At 45.3% G+C, this 22,321-nt stretch overlaps 1 protein-coding gene across 23 annotated transcripts in view; it reads left to right on the plus strand.

Moving 5' to 3' along the window:
• The window catches only part of NRXN3 (neurexin 3), a 1,532,396-nt gene that overhangs the window by 51,518 nt on the left and 1,458,557 nt on the right, over positions 1-22,321 (plus strand). For all 23 annotated transcript variants that reach the window (XR_005363605.1, XR_005363606.1, XM_038545444.1 and 20 more), the window contains exon 2: positions 11,708-13,124. Coding sequence is in view for 21 of the 23 variants with exons in the window: in XM_038545444.1 (XP_038401372.1) it covers positions 12,416-13,124 (709 nt within the window). In the remaining 2 variants the exon portion in view is untranslated. The remainder of the gene's footprint in view (positions 1-11,707; positions 13,125-22,321) is intronic.

Here is a 22,321-nt window from a genome sequence, read left to right on the forward strand (position 1 = left end):
ATCCCCAGAAACAGTGACTTAGTGCTAATCAGTGTGACATAATGATATTCTTTATCTCTGGGTAGAGGTGTGGTGGGGTGGGTAGTTTTACCTTTTACACTGTCACGGTAAAGTTCTAGAGCCAGTCTACCAATTGTGTGACCCAGAAGTCTCTCTCTTGAATTCTCCTCTAACTTCTATCTGCCTCTTCACCTTACTCCAGTCAAAAAACATTCATACAGGGCTTACTCTGTGTCAGGTACCATATCCACCTTCACAGCTCACGAGCCGCTAATACTTGCCCCGATTGGGGAGAGTCCCAAGATTACCCCTGTGCTATGTCTTCTGCTGCTGCCCCAAGCCTTCCTTCTCTTTCTGCCTCATGGGCTTATGCCTTTCTGCAGAACAGAGTATGAGGGTTGAAACAATTTATACCCTCTAGAAGTGGGGGTAGTGGTCAGTGAGAATTAGGGGGTGTTGCAACAGGTGGGCTCATTGAGTCATTGTATACTGCCTGGCCACCAACAGGGTTTAGATCCCTGTCCTCTGGCCACCTCTCTTTCTCAGATGGTGACTCCTTGAGTAAAAGTAGGAGCTGAGGTCTGGTTGTTTGGTGGAAGTACCTGCATATCCTATTGTCAGATAGGATGAGAAGATGTGGAAGGACATTTCTCCCACTAAGTATGGTAGGTGAAAAGACTGGAGAGTACTGACTGGTACCCCAAAGTTATTTTATTATTATTATTTTTTATTATTTCCCCCTCAGAGTTCTGGAGGGGGAGGCACCGAAGTGGAGGGCTGTGGGGAGAAGGAATGCAACATGAGAGGGTTTGGGGAAAGGCATTCTGGGCAGTGGGAACAGCAAAAGCAAGGGTTCTGAGGTTAGATTGTACTTTCTGATTTCTGGAAACACCAACAGGGCGGCATGTCTCGGCCCCGGTGAGAAGTAGCTGGTGAGCTTGGAGAGATGATAGTGGTCAGACCATGCAGGGTCTTATGGAAGACAGGGTGGACTTATTTTTTTAATTTTTTTTTATTTGAGTGTAGTTGACACACAATGCTACATTATGTTACAAATGTTGTACACATTTCAGGTGTACAACATGGTGATTAGACAAGTTTAAACATTATGCCCTGATCACCACAAGTGTAGTTACTAACTGTCACCATACAACACTATTACGATATCATTGACTATGTTGACTGGAAGGACTTTGGATTTCACACTGAGTATGTAGAGAAATCATTGGAGAGTTTTGAATGAGGGAATGATGACTTCTATTTTAAAAGGCCACTCTGACTGCCATGCAGAAGATATCTTGTAAGAGACAAGGACAAGGCAGGGACACTGTGTAGGAGGCTGTTATAGGGTCTGGGAGAGAGACAAACACTGGTTGGGTTGAATGGATCGGTGTAGCCAAAGCTCTCCCCTATGAGGCCTTGGGTCACTGGACCAAGTCTGGAGTTTTGACAAGGAGCCAGGGAGCCAGCTGGGGAACCTGAGGGTGGAGAAGGGGTTATGGTAGATTACGTGGGGCTGTGGCATGGACTTGTTAGCAGACCTAGTTCTGCCCCTTATGAACTGCACAACTTTGGAAACATGATTTAATCTGTTGGGGATCTTAGTTTACTCATCTCTAGAACAGGGATGATAATAGGTGCACTTCTTAAGTTTCTGTAGTAATTAAATGATTTTAAGTGTAACATACTTGGAGTATGCCTTGCACAATGTAAGTGTGATATGAGTACTGGTGGTATAAAATGCATGTGCTGCCACAACTATGGAATAGTCATTCCAGTGGCTTTCCAAAATCATGAGAGGACCAAATGGCCATTGGCCTTGGTCCTGACATACCAATCAGCTCTGGCCCTCTTCTCAGAGGCTGCCCTTAGCTTGCCGCAGACTCCCAGGCTTGGCCCTCACCCACATTGTAACCCTTACTAGAGATGGCATTCCTGGGTATGTCCCTGTCCCTGCTCCCTGCACTCACATTTCCCACTCTCAACCATTACACTACACTGGAAGAAGCATGCACTGTACCTCACACCTCTGAGGTGTACCCTACAGATGGGACTGTGCCCCACACTTGCCCGGTGGTGAAGCTGGGGGCTGTCTGGTCTGGGTCTGAACAGCTTTAGTCTGTCCGGAGCCTCTGCACATCCCCCTGCCAGCTCTGGCACTACTCGCTTTGTTAATGGAGAATTTGTCAAGTAATGGGACTAATTAGCACAGTGGGGGCTGTACTGTGCCCTGGAAAGAGAACAGAGAGAGCCATCCCAGCAGCTCCAGACATGATTGCTGGGCAGGCTTATTTTCTCTTTTCTGCATCTCTCTCCCCATCTCTTGCATGTGTTTGATTTTTCCCCTTTGTATAGAGAGAGTTGGCTAGGAGAAAAGACCTGTAAATTGCACCCTTGCTGGGCTGGTGCTGCGAAAGCGGGATAAGATTGTCTTGGACTAAATAATTTCCCTCTTCCCCTACCTCCTTTAGGGGGACAGATCAACTAAACATCTAGTTGATTTTCCCCCTCCCTTTCTCCTCCTTCATTCCTCCCCACCTCCAACCCTCCCCTCCCTCCTCCCTGTCCCCTCATGTAAAGAACTCACTGATTCTCAATTGAATCCTTTTTAATGGTCCCAAGAGGTAAGGATCTTGAAGGGTGATTATCTCCATTATAAATTATTAACTCTCCCCACAGCCAGATGGCTTCCCAACCCATGGCTTAGAATGCTGGGCTGGAGAGGCCTGCGGGCTGGGACAGGATGGGATAAGGGAGAAGTCTGAATTGCGAATGATAATAGTTTCTTGGGTTCCTGACTGCACCTGGGATGCTGCAGAAGCTGTTGGCACCTTACAAGGCTGAGTCCTGTGGTCTGTGAGCAAGAATTTGTTCTGTTTTGCCCATGAGACAATTCAGGGCTCCCTTGGGAATGGAGTAGTGGTGGTAGACAGGGGAGAGACTAAAGCCATGATTTGTTTTTGATATGAACCTTAGAGAATCCTTTACTTCCTCCGATGTTCACAACATCCTGGGAGGTGTATTCATTGTTTTCTTTAATTTGCAAGAGAAGAACTAAAAATCGGATAGGTAATAGTTTTCCATGAGGTCATTTGGCCAATAGTGGAAAGACAGAGTCTGGTTCTGACCCCCTCAATCCAGTAGTCTTTCCCCTGCACCAGACTTCTCCTTCCCAGTTGCCTATGCTCTACTTACGCTTCAAGTTTCCATGTAAGTTCCCCTTCTCTGAGAAGTCTTCACTGATTTTACCAGGCCAGTTTCTTCCTGTTCTGCTGGACTTTATTGCATTAAATAAGGCACAGACTTATTTAGTACTGGACACACAACTCCAAAGACCTGCCTCTTCTGGAATATCTCTAGCGACAGGGAAACCCACTTCATCTTGAGGTGGTCTGTGTGTAAGATAAAGATTCACATACCCTTCCTAACTTTATTCACTAGGCAAAATCTTATCTTTGAGGCCATAGAGAACCTGTGGGATCTCTCTTCGAATGTTAGAATGTTTCAGACCCCTGCAAGTACTGCTCATGCTACAGCTGAATTGCCTCCGAAAGCCCGAACACCCTGCTACCTCCAAAGGTTTCTCATTTAGGGAGAGTCAGATATGGGTCTTAACATTGTCTCTGTCGTTAAGATGAATTTTAAAAGGTGTCCATCTACCTAGCTTACTCTCTCTGAGCAGACCAGGTGAGAGGTACCACCATCAGCCATGCTGCTGGGATAAAGTATGAACATCAAGGACCACAGCAACAGCAGTGGTGGTGGCTAACATTTACTTGGTACTTATCCATGTTGAGCACTGTTCTAAGGGCTTTACCTTGTAGTAGGTACCTTACTATGGCAACTCATTTATTAATTTATCATCATCAACATTTTATAGATGAAGCAACTGAGGCACTCAGAGTGCAAGTGATTTGCTCAGGGTCACACAGGCAGCAAATAGTGAATCTAGGATTTGAGCATAGGAAGTCTGGCTCTAGAGCCCATGCTTTTACTTCTGTGAAAGGGGCATTTACCCTACCACCAGTATTTATTTGGACCCTAGAGATGGACCATGGCCATTTTGAGCCCACACTCAATAGAGTCTGCCCCTCAGCTTTTTTTTTTTTTTTTTAAAGATTTTATTTATTTATTCATGAGAGACAGAGACACAGGCAGGCTCCATGCAGGGAGCCTGATGCGGGACTCGATCCTGGGACTCCAAGGATCACACCCTGGGCTGAAGGCAGATGCTTAACCTCTGAGCCACCCAGGGATCCCCTACCCCTCAGCTTTGATCTACCTTCTTATATTATTTAGGCTCATGTCTTTCCTTTCTACTAGCATATAAGTGCCTTTCAGAGTTTGAGATTCTTTTTTTAAATCTCTCACTATACCGTGGGTGCTGTATGGCTAAAAAAAGTTAATAAGAAGATTTCCTTTCAATTTACTACCTATTAGCTTACCTAAACCTCTCTCAAAGAGTGGGACTCAGAACAAAAATCTAATGATTGAATTGACACAAATGATCATCTCCCTTTTCCTGTAAGTTATTTTTTAATTAATGTAATCTAAAATTTCATTTATTATCTGGCAATCATAGAACACATGCATTCTTTCTTGCCTCATCTTGTCTATTTGATTCTTCAGTTCTAGTTTATTATACTGTTACAAAGTGTACCTTCCATGCTTATGGATGGTTTATTTTGGAGGATCAAGCTGTATAGCTCTTCATTTATCTCCATCAAAGTTCGTCCTATAAACTCTTTAAGCCTACATGATGATCTTACAAGCTGTTAAGCCCACATGATCTCTTGAGACCCCTCAGCATCATCTGGAATGCTCACTGACTATCAGTGTCAAGTCACCTACAAACATGACCAGTTCCACCCAAGCTCTTAATGAATATGAGGAATGGGGCAAGGCTTGACCTCACACTAGAAGCTGCTCACCCTGTTTGAATGCTGTTGTATAGTCAGTGACTTATCTTGTTGGTTCTGTCCTCCTTATATTCTTCATGTGAGAAACTTTTCAAAAAGATTGGCTGAAGTCCATGTGTATTATAACTCCTGTGTGTCTCTACTATAATAGATTAGTATTTTTGACAGAAAAGGAATTTAGGTTAGCCTGACATGACTACTTCTTAGTTTTTATGGAAAATTGAGTTTTAAAAAAAGGTATTATAGTTTAAGGCTTTAAAATAATTCTCTCCCCATCGCTGTTCTTTTTTCAGCAATAGCTTCAAACACACTTCTCTATATGCCCATTTGATAGACTGGAGTTGAGGTCTTTGGAGGCCTTCCTTATATCCCTTCCCTTTTGAGGAGGGGTAGGGCCAGCAAACGGAGGGTAGGGTAAGATTGGTGGCCATGGTACCTTTAAGACTCAACTCAGTTCAGTAGATTTCAGGGGAAGAAGAGAAAATAGAAGGAGGGGTGGTATTCTTGGGTATGAATAAATTGTGAAAGAGAGAGCTGAGGTACAGTATGGACTGGGAGGACAGAAGGACAGTAAGTTCCCTTTGGAAGACCTGGTGGATGTTTGCTTACATTTTCCAGAAAAGGGATTGTCTTTGACTTTAAGAATAACATATGTACAGAAAAGTAGATACATCTCGCTCAACCTCTGCATTTTCACAAACTGAGACCAATATGTAACATCACCCAGATCCAGAAATGGAACTCCTTTACCCCTTTGCCTTCTTTTAGTCAGCAACTGGCCCAAGGGTGACCACTGTTCTGGTACTTAACAGTAGAGAGTAATTTTACCTCTTTTTGTACCTTATATAAATGGAACACATTCAATATGTGCTCTTCTGTGAGATTCAGCCATATTGCTATCTGGAGATGAAGACGAGTCATTCTCTTGGCACTTCACCATTTTGTATGAATAGACTGCAATTGATTTATCCATTCTAGTGCAGATGGACATTTGGTTATTTTCTATGTTTTGGCTATTATGAATAGCATTGTTATAAACATTGTCTTGCATATCTTTGGTTGGACATATGTAAGCACCTCTTGTTGGTGTATACCTAGGAAGGGAGTCATGGGGTCAAGGGGTAGAAATATTCAGCTTTAGTAGCTACTACCACACAATTTTCTAGAAGCAGTTGTACCTCTATATTTTTTACAATTTAATATAATTCAAAACTACCCAATGTGATAGATATTATCATTCCTTTTTTTTTTTGATGAATAAATAGAGGGTCAGAAAGTTGCCCTGAGCTAAGTAGCTGTAATAATGAGTCTGGGTTTAAGTCCAGCTCTGCCTGATGTCAAGTCCTATGCTGTACATTGTTACCCTGAACAGCTTTCATGCTTTGGAGAGAATTCATGCCTTCACCTCCCTCTACAGGCATGCTGTAGAGTATTTGAGTATGTACTGTTGCATTAAGGTAGAGAGGCCTAAGCATGTGAGGCTGCCCTAATTGTGTAGTGTCAGGAGGGGCACAGTTTAGTTGACTTAGTGGATCTCTGAGGCTGTTGTACAAGAGCAAGCCTGTATCCCCCTTCAAAGCACCTAGGAGTAGGGCATGCCCATATCCTATCCTAGGGCATGCCTTCACCCAAGGACATGGACAAATGGGAATGTGGAGCATTGGTGGTTGGGATGAGACATCCAATATGTGTCTCAGGTTGCAGAGAGTCCTGACAGGTATATTTCATTTCATTTATATGAAATGAAAGCTTCTCTCAATATGTCAATGACAGTGTTTTTGAAGGTTCAGTAACCCAATTTAAACTAGCTAAAGAAAAAAAAAGTGGCTCATATAATGGAAATCCCAGGATCGACTGGACATGGGCTTTAGGCTTGTCTGCAACTAGGTGCTAAAACATCACTAGAAATCTGTCTTTTTCCTCTCTTGACTCTGCTTTTTCCTTTGCTGTCTTTATTTTTAGATAAGGTCATCTTGGTTTCTATCACCAACTCTGGGCTTCTTTCTAATAGTTTGATAGCATGGTGAGAAGAGAGGACCTTTTTCTCAATAATTCCAGTAAAAGTCTCAAGTCTCAATTCCAGTAAAAGTCTCCACTCTGTTTGGGTGGCAGGCTGATCCCTAAACTAATCACTATGGCAGGAGATTGCAATGTCCTAATTGGCTAAATTGGGTTGCAGGATCTGGGATTGGCATAAACTCTGCCTGAAAGACCAGGATGGAGATTGATGGTGAAAAGTATTTTAGTTTCAAAGTGGAGTGAGGGATGTGGTAAAGAGAGGAGGTGAGTAAAACCAATAGTAAGCCATTATATGGATTTTATGGTTCTCATGAAGGGAGTAAGAAGGAAGCTGATGAGAATTCTCAAGGGAAAAATGCCAAGCCCAATCTGGGACTGTGGCATACCACCAAGTGCTAGGCATGAGGAAAGTCATCATCATGTCTTCACACACCCATCCTGGTTCTAGACACAGGCCCCACTTTCTCCTGGGTCTGTCTCAAGAGAATAGAGGAACTGGAGAGAGCAAGTGGGAAGAGAAAATGGCAGCCAGCTCTTCCAAGCGAGGCCAATGGCAAATAGCCGGCGTGTCAGAGTTGTGAGAGGGGCCAGCCTGCCTCCCAAGCAGCCGATTGTGAGACATTTGCAAAGATGTTGACCCCATGTAAAAAGTGTGCCATTTGATAATTATATAAACTACCTGGCAATTAGATAATGTCACTCACTTTCCTGCTAGATTCCCACATAACGGATGAGCATTTGCCCTTCTACACCAGCCCAGGCCCTCCGTGCAGGTCCTGGGGCAAACCACCTGTACCTATAGCTACCAGGGCCATCCTAAGACTCAAGACATGGTTGAAGCTGGCTGACTGGATGGAGAGGGGTCCCTGCTCCCATTTTCCCATGTCTTGAGCCTTGTGTAGCTCTGCTAGAAGGCTAGAGAAGGCTAGAATAAACATCAGGGCGGTTGGCTTGAGACCTGTACTACTTAATGTAAGGTCATCTTTAGCTTTTGGCCATATTCGAAGTTTCTCAGAGGCTATGAGAATGTCCACAATCAAAGAACACAATGGAAGGGCAGGACATAGGGTGTCGAGTCTAGATAAACCCAATTCTGATATTACCAGTCCTGAAATCAGATTTTGCCTGGCACCTGTGGCAAAGAAAACTTGGTTTTCCTCAGCCAGCCTTTTTTTTTTTAATTTTTTAAAATTTATTTATGATAGTCACACAGAGAGAGAAAGAGAGAGAGAGGCAGAGACATAGGCAGAGGGAGAAGCAGGCTCCATACACCGGGAGCCTGACGTGGGATTCGATCCCGGGTCTCCAGGATCGTGCCCTGGGCCAAAGGCAGGCGCTAAACTGCTGCGCCACCCAGGGATTCCCCCCCCCTCTTTTTTTTTTTAAGATTTTATTTATTTATTCATGAGAGACAGAGAGAGTGAGAAGGAGAGAGAGAGAGGCAAGCAGAGACATAGGCAGAGAAGGAGGCTCCATGCAGGGAGCCCAATGTGGGTCTCAATCCCTGGACTCTGGGATCACGCCCTGAGCCCAAGATAGCTGCTCAATTGCTGAGTCACTCCGGTGTCCCACAGCCAGCCTTTCTGAATCTCCCTCAATGCAGGCAGGAGGACATTGGTGTCTGAGTGTTGGACATACCTCTGTACTGGAGGGAAGGAATGTGAATCTGATGTGAGAGACTCAGCAGGCAGGGTGGAGCCGTTACCCCAGAACAGGCTAGAAAAGTTCCCATGATCCTCCTTATAGGGGAGTGTTCCTGGGATTCTTAGTTCTTAATTCCTGAATTTCTTCAGATCACTAGACATGTGCTACTTTGCCTTTTGGGATCATCCAGAGGTTGGCATCCAGAGAAGTATGGGGACTCAGGATTGCTGTTGTCATATAAAGTGGGGTGGTGTTGTGGCCACTGCATTGAACAGAAGTCAGATGATCCACACGGATGTTTATCAGCTTCTGTTTTCACTTTCCATTCTCTACATATGTTTCCTGAGCTCCCACTCCATTGCCAAGGCCCTGTGGCAGGCACCATGGTGAAGCAGACCCTGCCCATAGGGAGCTTCCTATCAAGCTTCTAGAGTCTAGGCTCTTTGTCACTGTGCTTTGTGTCTCTGAAGCACACTTGACCCTACTACTTTTTGATGCCCTTGAGGGTAGGAATGATTTCTTATTCTGCTTTGATAGAACAGTGTCTGGAATGAATCAGAGCTCAATAAACAGATTGAATTGAGCAAATCATTTAATTTATACAGACAAATAAGTGACTTTCAGAGGCTCAGAGGTAAATTGATAAATAGTATAGACCAGTCTTGATGTTTCAAGTGTTTCTCATGTCCCTACTCATCCATAATATTGGGCCCTCCATCTCTGTGTCTTTTCTTCTCACAGAAGGCCTCACTGGCTTTGGCCATCTGAGGCTTTGCCTATCAGCCAATGGACTCCTTGGTCTAAACTGGCAGGACAGGGAGTGGAGAGGGATGCTCCCCCAAGAGGTGAAGCAGCCAGGGTACCTTTACTGAGAAAGTTGTCCCAAGCCTCTGGAGCTTATCCATCCTGGACTCCATTATGGGCGTGTGGTTTCTATATTCTTGGCTCATCAATAACTCCAGAATTAGAGTACTCCCTAGAAGAGGCTTATTTCTTCTGCTCACACCTGCCTTGTTCCCTCTTTTCTTGCCTCTTCCCACTTATCTAAATCAAACCTATGATGGGGGGGGGGGACAGAGGAGCAGCTGTCCTTTGAGCACATTCCCTGAAAGTGGCCTTTTTCAACCATTTGATTAAAGGATATATGTCAATGTGGCAGTTGTTGAAACCAGGAGGCTTCTTTTCAGACCAGGGTTTCCTCTCTCCCTAGGATATTACCTATTGCCTTGGTTGGCATACCTCACCTCATACAATGGTCATATTCACAGAGACTGGGTCCTGACCTGAGAATCTACCTCTGGCTTCATGTCTTCCACTCTTTACTCTAACAGCACCAGCCTACTTGCTGTTCTCCACACATACCAGCCTGCTCCACTCTTAAAGCTTTGTGCTGTTACTTCTGGAACGTTCTTCCCATGGCTAATTCCTTCACTCTCTTTCAAGGCTTTCCTTAAATCTCACTTTCTCAAAGACTCAGATTTGTGGTATTTGACTATTTCCATGGTGTAAATACTCCTAGCATAGTTGACTTCATGCTACCAAAGTGACCTTAACCAGCTCAAAAATGTCTGAAGTTTTAAGAGTTGGTTCTGACAAAGCCCATATGATTTGGCACTTCCACACTGCTGTGTCTGTGTTCCAATTAAGCATCTTTTGTGCTACAGGAGGTACCCATGCCACACTTGGGAAACACTACTTGGATAAAACCTTTTATAGAATAAAGGCTTTTCTTGCACTGGATTTAATCAACCTCTTGTTGATTTGGTTTGTGTGTTCAGTGGGAATAGATGATTGTTCCTGGTTAAGGAACATTTTCTTCTTCAAAGCTGGGGTAATAACTAGCTTAGCTAATGCAGTCATCATAAAAATGGTGGTCAGTAATGGTCTAATAGAGACTATGATGAATTATCAAATGTGTCAATTAATAAGCAGCAATTGCACAGCTTTCAGAAATCATACTCATTGCTCTTATGTGAACCAAGAAGTCTCCGTTTGGCTCAGTGGATCAGAGTCTGCCTTCAACATCTAGATGACCCACTCGACTAGGTGTTGGTGCATTTCCAACCAGTATAAAATATATGTAAGATGTTCTAGTTTGTGCTCATTTCTTGTTCATTCTGTAGTTTTTAAAAAGTACTTATGGTTTTAAAAAGTACTTATGGTTTTATAATCCTATCCCTTCTCCACAGACATCCACACATATACAGATACACATCAATGACTCTTTTACCCATCCCTTTCAATCTAGAAATAAGAAAGTAAAGAATGTAGTCTTTATTGGTCCCTACTATGTATGTGGCCTCATGCTAGGGTCTTTTCATACATGACTTCATTGTATCCTCTCTCCAATCTTAAAAGGAAACTATTTTCTTCTGCTTTATCAAGGAAGGAATAAAAGTTCAAATAGCTTAAGAAATTGGCTCAAAGTTCCACATAAAAGAACGAGGATTCAAGCACAGCTTTTCTTTAAGTCCCAAAACACATTTTTTTTCCTATGAGAACTTTTCACCAACATGTATTAAGAGATCAGTTATTTTCTTCATTACTCACTTTCTAATTTATTTCTGCTGATTTTTATAAATATTTCTTTCAAAAACTTAAAGGTGGGAATCTGTCTTAGGCTGCCTACACCCAGGCATTGGTTTGTCAAATTGAAAAAGAAAAAAATCTAAAAAGAAATCTGCGTCATTTCATGCCTTTTATTAAATAGTTAAAATTATGTGTGTGCATTTGAGTGTATAAAATATTAGCACTTAAAAATAAATTTTAGCTATGTGACCCTGTGATATGATATTGTAAAAATGTGCTGATATGGCTTTGGGAGTTTTATACTATTTTTGCATATGGAAAAACCTTGTGCATCATTAGTCATTAGGCACTGAGCTCAGGGTCCTGCCACGGCTCTGGAAGAACCTGAGCCCTCTCTCCTGTTTATTTTTTTCCTTTTTAACTTTTTCCCCCTCTCCTATTTCTCCCTCTCTTCCTGCACTAGGCATTGTGGGAATCATTCGAATAGCCTGGCTTGTAGTCAGCAATCTATCAATATTTGTGAAATAAGGTGCAATATTTTCATGCCCCTGCCCTAATCTTTCTCTTCTTTCTGCCTACCCCCTTTCTCTCTGCAGGTCCTTTTCTGGAGTCCTGGGAGGCAGGTTATGGGCAGGACTGCCTCTGGCCCGCACCATGAAGCCTGAAGCTGCTTCGGCTCTGCCCTGGGCCCTGCTGTGCCTGAGCACTCAGCCTTGGGCTGCCCTGCTCCCTGCAGCCCCCCACTGCTAGGCGGTAAAACCTCAGGGCTGGTCTTTGGCCTGTTTCTGCGTTTCACCTGCCTCACCTCACTGCTGACGCCTCCTCCATCACGGCACCCCCACCCCAGCCCTCTCCCCGGCCTCCTTGGCTGGGGTGTGTGGGGGTCCACCGGGAGGAGCACATTGCTGAAGGCTTCCACCCGCCGTGTACCTTCACCTCCTCCTCGAATCAAGGCCTCCGGATCCACATGGATAGCTGAGATCTTTTCTTGGAGAAAGACACTGCTCCTGACACTAGTCCCCCACTCTCCCACCTGACTCCCCCCCTCCCCTTCTGGTGCCCTGCCTTTTCCCTCTGCCTTTTTATTGAATTTCTTGCTTGTGCGCCCGTCTGGGGCCGTCTTGTTCACTTTCCTTCTTCCTCACCCTCTGGATATTTGTGTGTGTGCCTCCTTCATCTCGTCTCTTGTGCTCTCTGTCCCCTGGCCTGTCTCCTCTTCTCTCCCTTCCGCTGCCAAGGGGGATCGTCCCCTGAGGGCCGTTCCCTGCCAGTCTGCTCCTCTGGGCTCAGACCTGGCAGCCACGATGAGCTTTCCCGTGCAATCGGTTTTCTTCACCCTGAAGGTGAGCGTCCTGCTGGGGTCGCTGCTGGGCCTCTGCCTGGGCCTCGAGCTCATGGGCCTCCCCAACCAGTGGGCCCGCTACCTCCGCTGGGATGCCAGCACACGCAGCGACCTGAGCTTCCAGTTCAAGACCAACGTCTCCACGGGGCTGCTCCTTTACCTGGATGATGGTGGCGTCTGTGACTTCCTCTGCCTTTCCCTGGTGGATGGCCGCGTGCAGCTCCGCTTCAGCATGGACTGTGCAGAGACCTCTGTGCTGTCCAACAAGCAGGTGAATGACAGCAGCTGGCACTTTGTCATGGTGAGCCGCGACCACCTGCGCACGGTGCTGGTGCTTGATGGCGAGGGCCAGGCGGCCGAGCTACAGCCCCAGCGGCCCTACATGGATGTGGTCAGTGACTTGTTCCTTGGAGGAATCCCCTCGGACATACGACCTTCTGCCCTGACCCTTGATGGAGTACAGGCCATGCCGGGCTTCAGAGGATTAATCCTGGATCTCAAGTATGGCAACTCAGAGCCTCGGCTTCTGGGGAGCCAGGGTGTCCAGTTGGACGCCGAGGAACCCTGTGGCGAGCGTCCCTGTGAAAATGGTGGGATCTGCTTTCTCCTGGATGGCCACCCTACCTGTGACTGTTCTACCACTGGCTATGGTGGCAAGCTCTGCTCAGAAGGTAAGACTTTCTTCCCTAGCCCTCTCTTACTAGAGACCACCCACTGGGTTGTGTGAGGGCCAAGATCCTTGATAGAAACCAATGCTATTGATGAAGGACATCTTTAGTTACATATTAGATAATTGGGTTCCTTTCCCTGAGGAGGTGGTAGAAATCCTTTGATTGCCTTCAATGGAAAACCCTCTACATCTCAGCAAGAAGAGGATCCTGGCTGCTCAGTCATGGGCTCTTTACTTAAATGTTGGGCTGTACTCAAAGGGCTAGATGGAGTGGACTGCTGGATGTGTGCCCCAACTTGGCCCCTTCCACTGCAGCACAGCTTAGTAGGGTCAGTGTAGAGCAAGAAATCCAACAGAAATGGGCAAAATGGCTGGTTACCTCCTGATCCCTTGAGAGCTGGACACTTGGAATGGTTAGGAAACTCCCCATCACTTCCATCTTAACCCCCAGGATGAAGAATGTCCATGCAAAGGAGAATGAGGGTGGATGGATTGTTGGTCATGCTTGGCCCACTGTCTTCCCAGCCCTTCCATTTGCTCCTCCTCCCACAGTTTTTGGAGGAAGTGTCTTCAGGGTGGATGAGGCATCTGGGGATGGGCCTACTCACCACCTCATTCTAGCAGCAGGATTTTTCATATGAGGTTCTTCTTTCCTGTCCTCCTTTCACCTCTCCATGTACTGAGAATGGTGCAGGAAGGCACAGAGACTGACGAGACTCTTGTCTAGCTAAGCCCCTGAGGGAGCTGCCAATACTCAGCATAGCCTTGGAGAGACTCCCAAGTTCACCTGTAACTTCCTAGGGAGAGTGAAGGGGGGACTCATGCCCAAAGGCTTAGACTGCCCTCATTTCATTCACCAAATTCTAACTGGGATTGATGTGAGAGAAGTGGTCTAGACCCCACTTTGACAAATACTTAAAATCCCGATTCCTGGACGCCAGGACTCATTGAAGGCCTAGCTCTGAGCAGGAGGAAATGTTGAAGTGACAAAGAATGTGAGAACTGACCATAGGAATATGTGTGCTGGGAGGTTAGGATGAGGAAGAGGTAAAGAAATTTGATTTTCTCCTATTCTTTTTGAGTCAAATTCTGGATTCTTCTGGAAATGTGTTGCCATCTCATTTTCTCTCCATGGAGGTGATGCGATGGTATAGGGCAGAACAGTAGTTTTCAACCATGGCTGCACATATTAGGATCACTTGGGGAAGTTTAAAAACTCTTGAGCCACCCTATGGACCAATTCAATCAGAATTTTCTGGGGAGCGGGATTCAAGCATCTGTATATCTTTAAACTCCCCCAGTTGATTCTATTATGCAGCTGAGATTAAGAACCAATAGGGCAAGAGAGGTCAGGGAGGTGGGATCAGAGGAGTGTCTCAGCACTGACTCCCAGGATTTCTTCCTTCTGGTGAGGCCCCTGCCTTGCAGTTTGTAATTAAATATGGTATATGCAGGTGTTCCTGAAATTGTCCCACAACAGCCCACCCAGCCTAAAATGGGTTGTAATTGATATGAACTTTAGTCACTACTATTAAATTTTTTACAAATCAAAACAGTTTATTTCACAGGTGATACATGCTGGAAACGAGGATACTTTGAGGGGTCTTGTTGGGGGCCCCTTTATAGGTTGTATGGGGGCTCCTGCAGGAGCCCTCTCCAAGTCTCTGCTGCTACTTAATTTGGCTGGGCTGCGCTGAGCAATACATCTCCTTCCTGTGGATGGGCTGCAGGAGAAGGAGATTCAAGACATGCATGCCATCTTTTTTTGGCTTCTTTTTTCCCCATGGAACCTATTGGAAAAGCGGATGGGGAAGAGGAGCCGAGGCAACCCCAACCCACAAAGCCACTTTGGGAATGTGGTTATTGAAGCACTTCTTATAAGCAGGTGCCTTCTGGAGCTGACTGCTGTTCCAAAGCTTCTTGGCTTTGGAGAAAGTTCTGCCTGAAGACGCTGACATGATCACTTGTTTTCTCATTCGTCCAAAGGATCTGTTCTGTTCTCAGAACTTGCATTGAAAGCTGACATTCTTCCTTTCTACGGACTAGGGTGTTTGCAAGTGTGTTGTTAACTTGCTGATTACCCCTGATTGCATTTTTTGTGTTTAAAAAGAACTCATTTCCTCTGGGCAGGTCTGGATCAGCACTTTTCTGAAGGAAGAATCTCTATACTGTGTATGTGTACAATTTGTCTTTTCTCTCTTGGTGTGTGTGTGTATGTGTGTGTGTGTGTGTGTGTGTAGTGTTTCAGGTCTCTAGTGGTATTTCTTTAGAGCAGATTGTAGACAATCTTTTAATAGCTAAATACAACATGGATATTTCAATAATAGTTCTTTCTGCAGGGTTCAGATCATCTAGTTGCTGTGGATTGATACCTCTATCTGAAGAAGGGAAACACACAGCACAGCTCATTTATTCTCCTGATACATAAATAGAGTAAATGAACTCTGTAGTAACAGTAACACTTGGTTGGCTTGGAACAGAGCAGTGCAAAGGTTGAGGTCAGGGTGGTTGTTGAGGGAGGTATCAGAACTGACTGTTGATAACTTGGAGCCTGTTGATCCTGGTACTTGTCATTGTGTCTAATCAATCACAAAAAAACACACCACAGGCTTTTAGAAAAGATCTGTTCTCTCCACACATAGTTAACTCTTAGATAGTAGGCAGGGTGTGTGGGGTTGGGGGAGGGACACTCATCTGTAAAATATTACGGGGAAAAAATTACAGTAGCTGCTAAGTGTCAAGTAGATCTGCACAAAACAGTAAAAATAGCCTAAACAAATGCTTATCCATTTTCCTGAAGATGACATGGTGAAGTGGGTAGTATGGGGCATCCATTCCCCTCCCTGCCCCCTTTAAATTGAACATATCATAGACCTGAAACCAGGGTACTTCTTCCCAGCAGTTAGTGCTGTGGGCTAGGCATCTGATTATCCCAGTTTGTAGGTTAGGACTTGACATTTGATTGTATGAGGGCTTGCATCCAGTATGGAAGATCCGTTTTGTACTTCATGCTTTAGCAGTTCAAGAGCAGGAAGAGCTGGGAGGGCTCCTGCAGCTTCAGATGGATATGGTCAGGGCCTGTTGGAGGCACTCTCTGTGGTCCATTAGCTTCTAGCATGCCAGCGGCATTGATGTTTGCTTGGCCTGTCTGGCTTTCCATGCCATGATGGCTACAAAATGTCTTCATGCTGCACCCTGGGAAGAATGCACAGATGGGCCCATCTCCTTTATGTGCTTTGGGCTGTTTTGATCCCCATTGGGTATCTTCTCTAGGAAAGACCCAGAAGACACCAGAGATAGCTGTGTGAGCAAGTTGGGCCAAGAAGTCAGAGGTTGTGGACTCAGTGTCTTCTTTCATGTGGTGAAATGTTACTCACTCTGGCTGCAGGCTGAACTCCACACAGCCTACTTGAGAAAACTTCATTCCAAGGCTTCCAACCTAATTAATGGTCACATGGAACATTCTGGCATGTGATGGAGAAGAAGTCCCAGAATTTTACTTCTAGGTGTTATGTTTATAAATAAAATGCTTTGGTGCTCAACTTCAGACTTGTTCATGTTGAAATTTAATCTTACCCTCTTAGTATGGGTCTTGGAGGACAGAAGAAGTGCCAAGTAGTTCATAATGACTTTAAAATTATGCATATCTGTTTTGGACTATAGTCCAGCTCTGGCACAGCATATTCACTGGTTTTGGTCTAGCCCAGTCTGTCCCATTACGGGTGGCCTGGAAGCTCACTGGGCAATGAAGAGGGATTCCTGAGCTCCCCCAAGAGACCTGTCCCCTCATGGGTCATTGAGAGTTTACTATTACCTTGAAATATGTTTAAAATTGATTGTTTATTTTTAAACCATTCTTAGTTATGAATGTGCATGTATTGAATTTCTTAACAATCTTATGGTCATGAAGAAATGATTCTCTCCTGAGGTGTGTGCATTTCAGTACCAGTCTTACTGAAGAGCTCATGTAGTATGGAGTCAGTCAGGGAAAGATATGGAGAAAGCATCACCTGTTGGTTTCTCCTTCCAAGTCTCATTACATGGGTCTACCTACGTCACATACCAGTTGTGTGGTCAAGAGGCATGAGGTCCTATTTAGTCGGGAAAAAACAAAGTTCATTGTCTGCTATCTCCTCCTGCTGCCTTGGGCAGATGCCCAGACCAGAAGCTGCTGTCTAGAGTCTCAGCTCAAGTTTTCCAGTGTTGCGATCCTACAGTGAGATATAGTGGTGGGCGTTGCGTTGGTGGTAGGGGCCAGAGCCTTGTTACAAGTATACTGTCGAATGGTATCCAAGGGCCTCCCCTTCCCATCCCTCCTGCTGTCTGAAGCTGACACCCTACCCAGGTTGATTGGATTGATGACTCAACACCACTGTGTGGCCTTGGTATGCCTTCCTGAAAGTGAATTTCAATTACTTTTCTTTTTTATTGAGAATTTTGTGACTCTTCCCCCATTTATCAAAGCCAGAACTGGAATGGAATGGTATATACCAAGAGACTACTTGCCCCTGAGGATTTACCAAGGGCCAAAGACAAAGGATGCTGTAGTTAAGGTACTCACCATGGCCCAGCTGATCCTTCTGTTCTGGGCATTTGTGTAAAAACACAGACACCCCCCTCCCCTCCTCCTCTGTGCACTTCCTGCCTGAATTGTAACACGTCTTTGTTCTTCTAACCTGTGTCAACCCTGTGTGGCCTGGGGATGGGAGTGGGGGCTGCAGGGGAAGCAGTGAGTAATCAGAGTCAAGACTGTCTCCTTGCAGAATCCTTCTCCCTGGTGTGGAGACGGTAGCACAGAAGCAAGTCCTTACAACATTGCACAAAGGAGAACTGCGGCTTCTGAGACTTGATTCCCACCCAGCATTCAGGCGTTAGGTGGGACCAGCCCAGCCAGCCAGCAGGGGCTGTCGCTAAACGGAGCCTGAATAGGGGTCTGATTGCTCCTTTTTCCTCCTCTTCTCCTGATTACCAAGTGAGATTTCCTGGGTATGCTGTATGCTAAATGACAGAGCAGCCGCCCGCCACTTGCACCAATTATCCCTCTTTTAACTGCAGAGGGAAGAGCAATTTTTTTATACCCCCCTCCCCAGTAGCATCTCTGCCTCCTTTAAAGAAATAAGACCCTTTTTCCTTGTTCCCCCTTCAGTGGGGTGAGAACAGCCTTCTTTCTCCCTTTGCAGTCCGCACACCAGCTGCAGGCTGCAAAGGGGATGGACGCTGGGTAAATGCTTCGTCCAAATTCAGCAGGGTTGGGGTCACATAGGCATTTTGCCAAGAGCCTTCAAGTGGCACGTGAGCTTGCATTTGCATTTGGTAATGAGACACCACAGGCCCAGCACTGGGGGCTAATTATCTTCATGGCCCCTATCTCCCTTTGCAGGCTGCCCTGGAAAGATGCTTTCTAGTTCCTGAGGCAGCTGCCCATCAGCTGGGTCCTCTGCCCCCTTCACAGGACAGAAGTGATGGGGTATGGGCTGTGCTTGGAGGATAGGACTAACATGCTCTCCCTTACTGCCCTGCAGTGCGTGTCTAGTGTGACAAGGCCCAGAGGTGGAAATGGAGTAAGAGGCTTTAGGGCAGAGCTGTGAGGGTCAGGTACCCTTCCTTGGATAAAAATAATAATGATGTTAGTATTGCTATTATTAAATGCCACCATGTTCCTGACAACCTAGGTGCTTTATATTCATTGTTTCATCTAACCCTCACGGCACTCCTGTGTGGTTGATATCATTCACCAGCCTCGTTTTACAGATGAGGAAAATGAGGAGCAGAGAAATTTGGAACTTGAACAAGGTTTAGTATAGGTGTTAAGTGCATGGCTTCTGAAGGGAAAAAGATTGGACATCAATCTGGGCTTGTCTATTGACAAGTTGTGTGTCTTTGGAGAAGGTTTTGGAAGCTTCAGTAGTCTCATCAATAATAATAATAATTAATAATATCAGCTGACATTCAAGGAGTACTTGCTCCATACCTGCACTAAATTGACTGCTTTGTAGGAATTAGCCACTCGACACACTATTATTCTTATTTTGTAGACAAGGAAGCTGAGGGACAAGAGTTAAATAATTCATCCAAGGTCACATGGCTAATAAGAGGCAGAGCTGGGGTTTGTATCCAGGCAGTCTGGCTTCAGAGCCCACATGTAACCACTATACCATCCTGCCTTGCAGCAAAGCAGGGATAAGAAATCCTACATCATGGAGTTGTTGAGAACACAACATGAGATGAAGTGTATAGAGTCATCTACATAGACTCTGGGAAAGAACAAGTCCTGACTCTGGGCTCTTTATCTGGTGCTTATGAGAATGAACTGTGTGTGAATTTGTTTTCACAGAAGGTTTAAAGCTTTCCTGTGAGTACCCCTATCTTCACCATTTTCTTTCATCCTGATTTAAGAAATAGCAGAGATAAAAGGAGGGGAATCCAGTTTTGTTGCCATTTTGCCCCTGCCTAAGAGCATTGAGTCACTGATAATGGTTGTGCCTCTTGGACTGTATTTGGAGCTCTTTGCAAACTTGTGGTGTTCTGGCCCCCATAGCAATCCAATGAGGCAGGTAGGGCAGGCTTTGCCATCCCACTGAATAGATGAGGAGACCCACACCCGAGGTGAGGGGCCAGTGAGCTTGTATAAGGGCAAGCTTGGGTGCTGTTTGGCAGGTTTCTCTAGGACCTGAAAACCCAGATCCTGAACATGGCATTTTATTTCTGCTCCTAGGCTCCCTTCATTAACACAAATGGCCTGTGTCTCCATCGTGAAATGGAGTGTTGCCTCCCTGGATGCTGGTGATAAGCAAAATGTCAAACTCCCGGTGTAGGAGGTTATCAGCTTGGCCAGTCCCGGGAGTCTTGCTCCTGCTAGACAGACAGAAAGAGAGAATATGAGAGAATGGGAGAGCATGAAATGAATGTATCTGAGTGGTCAGTTCTCACCCTCAAGACCCTGGTTTGAAGTGAAGTGACGGGATTGGACCCAAGGGTCTCGAGGCATTTGGAGCACACTGCACGGAGCTACACCACAATGGAGCATCGCCGGACAGCATGACCTCTTCAGACTTACCTTTGGTTTCCCAGTTACCAGGAATTGCCCAGCACCCCACCCAGGGTTGGCGGTAAAAGGTGTGGAGTTCCTGGATTACCCTGTCTGACTCCTTCTTGCTCTGCTGCTGCCTTCTGAGTGTCTTCACAGATAACAAAACCAAACTCTCTTTCTCTGTGTTTATTCTTCTCTTTCCCTTTGTGTGTGGGGGAGGGGAGATTATTACAGAGACGGATTCACCACAAAACAAGACCTTTCACATATCCTCACTTACGTGGTCCCTTCCAAGGTGCCGTACCTACTTTTGCATTTGTGATTTTTTTCTTAAGGAATCTCCAGTATCATGAGCTTCCAGCCCCATCGCTGTGGATCCATCTCCATTAAGACTTGTTGCCCACTGACAGCAATGTTGCTCTGGCTGTACATGTGAGTCCCTGGTGACCTATGACCCTTCATCACAGACACATTTTCCTTCGTTTCATAACCAGCAGGACAAGAAGAACCATGGACAGGGAGTGTAGAGGATGAAGGGCATCTAGGAATATCATTTGGGAAGGCGGGGGAGGCATCTAGGGTGTCTAGTGGGTAGAGAGAGGACATTTAGAAATGTTTGCTGTTGATGCAGAGGCACATGCTGATGTGTAAAAAGGGGGTGCCCCCATCCCCCTCCTGAGCTCTTCCCAGCTGAAGTTGGGATATTTGGTTTGCTGTGACTCACTGGGGGGCTGTGTTACAGGTGACAGGCTGTGGCTGACAGAGGAGAGGGACAAAGCATGGCTCTGCAGGCCTGTCTCCGTGATCTATTTGGGAACTGACAGTGCCAGTGGGTTGTCATTACTGCTGTTGTTCTCCAGAAATTGATGTCTTTGGGTGACCTATTTAAAAGCAATACAGGGCCCCCTTTAAATGTGTCATCATTTATATCTGCTCTCAGACCTCCACCACTGTCTATAATGTTCCTAAATAATGTGTTTCCCAATTAAAAAAATTTTTTTTAACTCAGGAACCAGTACTAGCAAGCTTTTAAAAACAAATTGATCTCACAGTTATCTAGCCAAATGGCCGAGCTCTCCTCTATGATAAAACTTACTTTGCACATGGTCCTAGAAACTGTGAATGTGTCAGCTCTTTTGGGGGGAATATGCTATACTCTGTGAGGGTACGGAAGGGCCTAAAGAGGGTAGAGACGAAAGAAAGGCAGGGACATGAACTATAGACAATGTGAAACTCCTGGTGTAGGCTATGAAATGCATTTAAGATCCTTTTGGTTTTACTGAGGCTCTTATTTAAGTGTCTTTGTACCTAATATAACTCTGAGGAGCTTTTTCTTCTCTATGAGACTCTATGCATCTGATCTTCTCCTGACATTTTTGCCTCTTGTCTGCTGATTTAGTTCTCCTGTGGTGGTTCTGTTTACAGGTGCAAAGTTCTTGAAAGACAAAAGCCTTAGTAATCTCGTGGTTGTCAGCAACGCTAGGGCTAGTGTCTTTGCTCTATCAGACAGTGTGTTCCAGGCAATTCCATAACCTCTCCTCTAGATATTGGGAATGTGTTGTCTGTAGCCCCTGGAGAATAGAAAAAGTGCAGTGAGATAGTGTCAAACTTCTTGGTTCATAAGTTGCTTAATTTAAAATAAAAACGAGGGGATCCCTGGGTGGCTCAGTGGTTTGGCACCTGCCTTTGGCCCAGGGCTTGATCCTGGAGACCCGGGATCGGGTCCCACGTCGGGCTCCCTGCATGGAGCCTGCTTCTCCCTCTGCCTGTGTCTCTGCCTCTCTCTGTGTCTCTGTCTCTCATAAATAAATAAATAAATAAATAAATAAATAAATAAATAAATAAATCTTAAAAAAATAAAATAAAAACGATACCCCTCTTGCAAGAGGGACCAACCAGGTTGAAATCATGTGTCTGCCATCCAAACAGTAGAGACAGGAGTGGCAAAGTTGGGAGCTCACCAGGCTTTTGTGGTTTCTTCCTTCTTCCTCAGTCCTTTGGGCTTCTTTCCTTTCCAGAAGGGTTCCTGTCTCTTGTATGGTTAGCCTTGGACAGCTAATGGAATGGGAAGAGTGGATTTAAAGGATGTTAAGCCTCTCACCCATGGGATTCCTAAAAGAATAATCATCACCTAGTATACTTGCTGCATGTAGGTCAGGAAAGGTAAG

This window comes from Canis lupus, chromosome 8 (assembly GCF_011100685.1).
Source record: "Canis lupus familiaris isolate Mischka breed German Shepherd chromosome 8, alternate assembly UU_Cfam_GSD_1.0, whole genome shotgun sequence".
NCBI classification, from domain to species: Eukaryota; Metazoa; Chordata; class Mammalia; order Carnivora; family Canidae; genus Canis; species Canis lupus.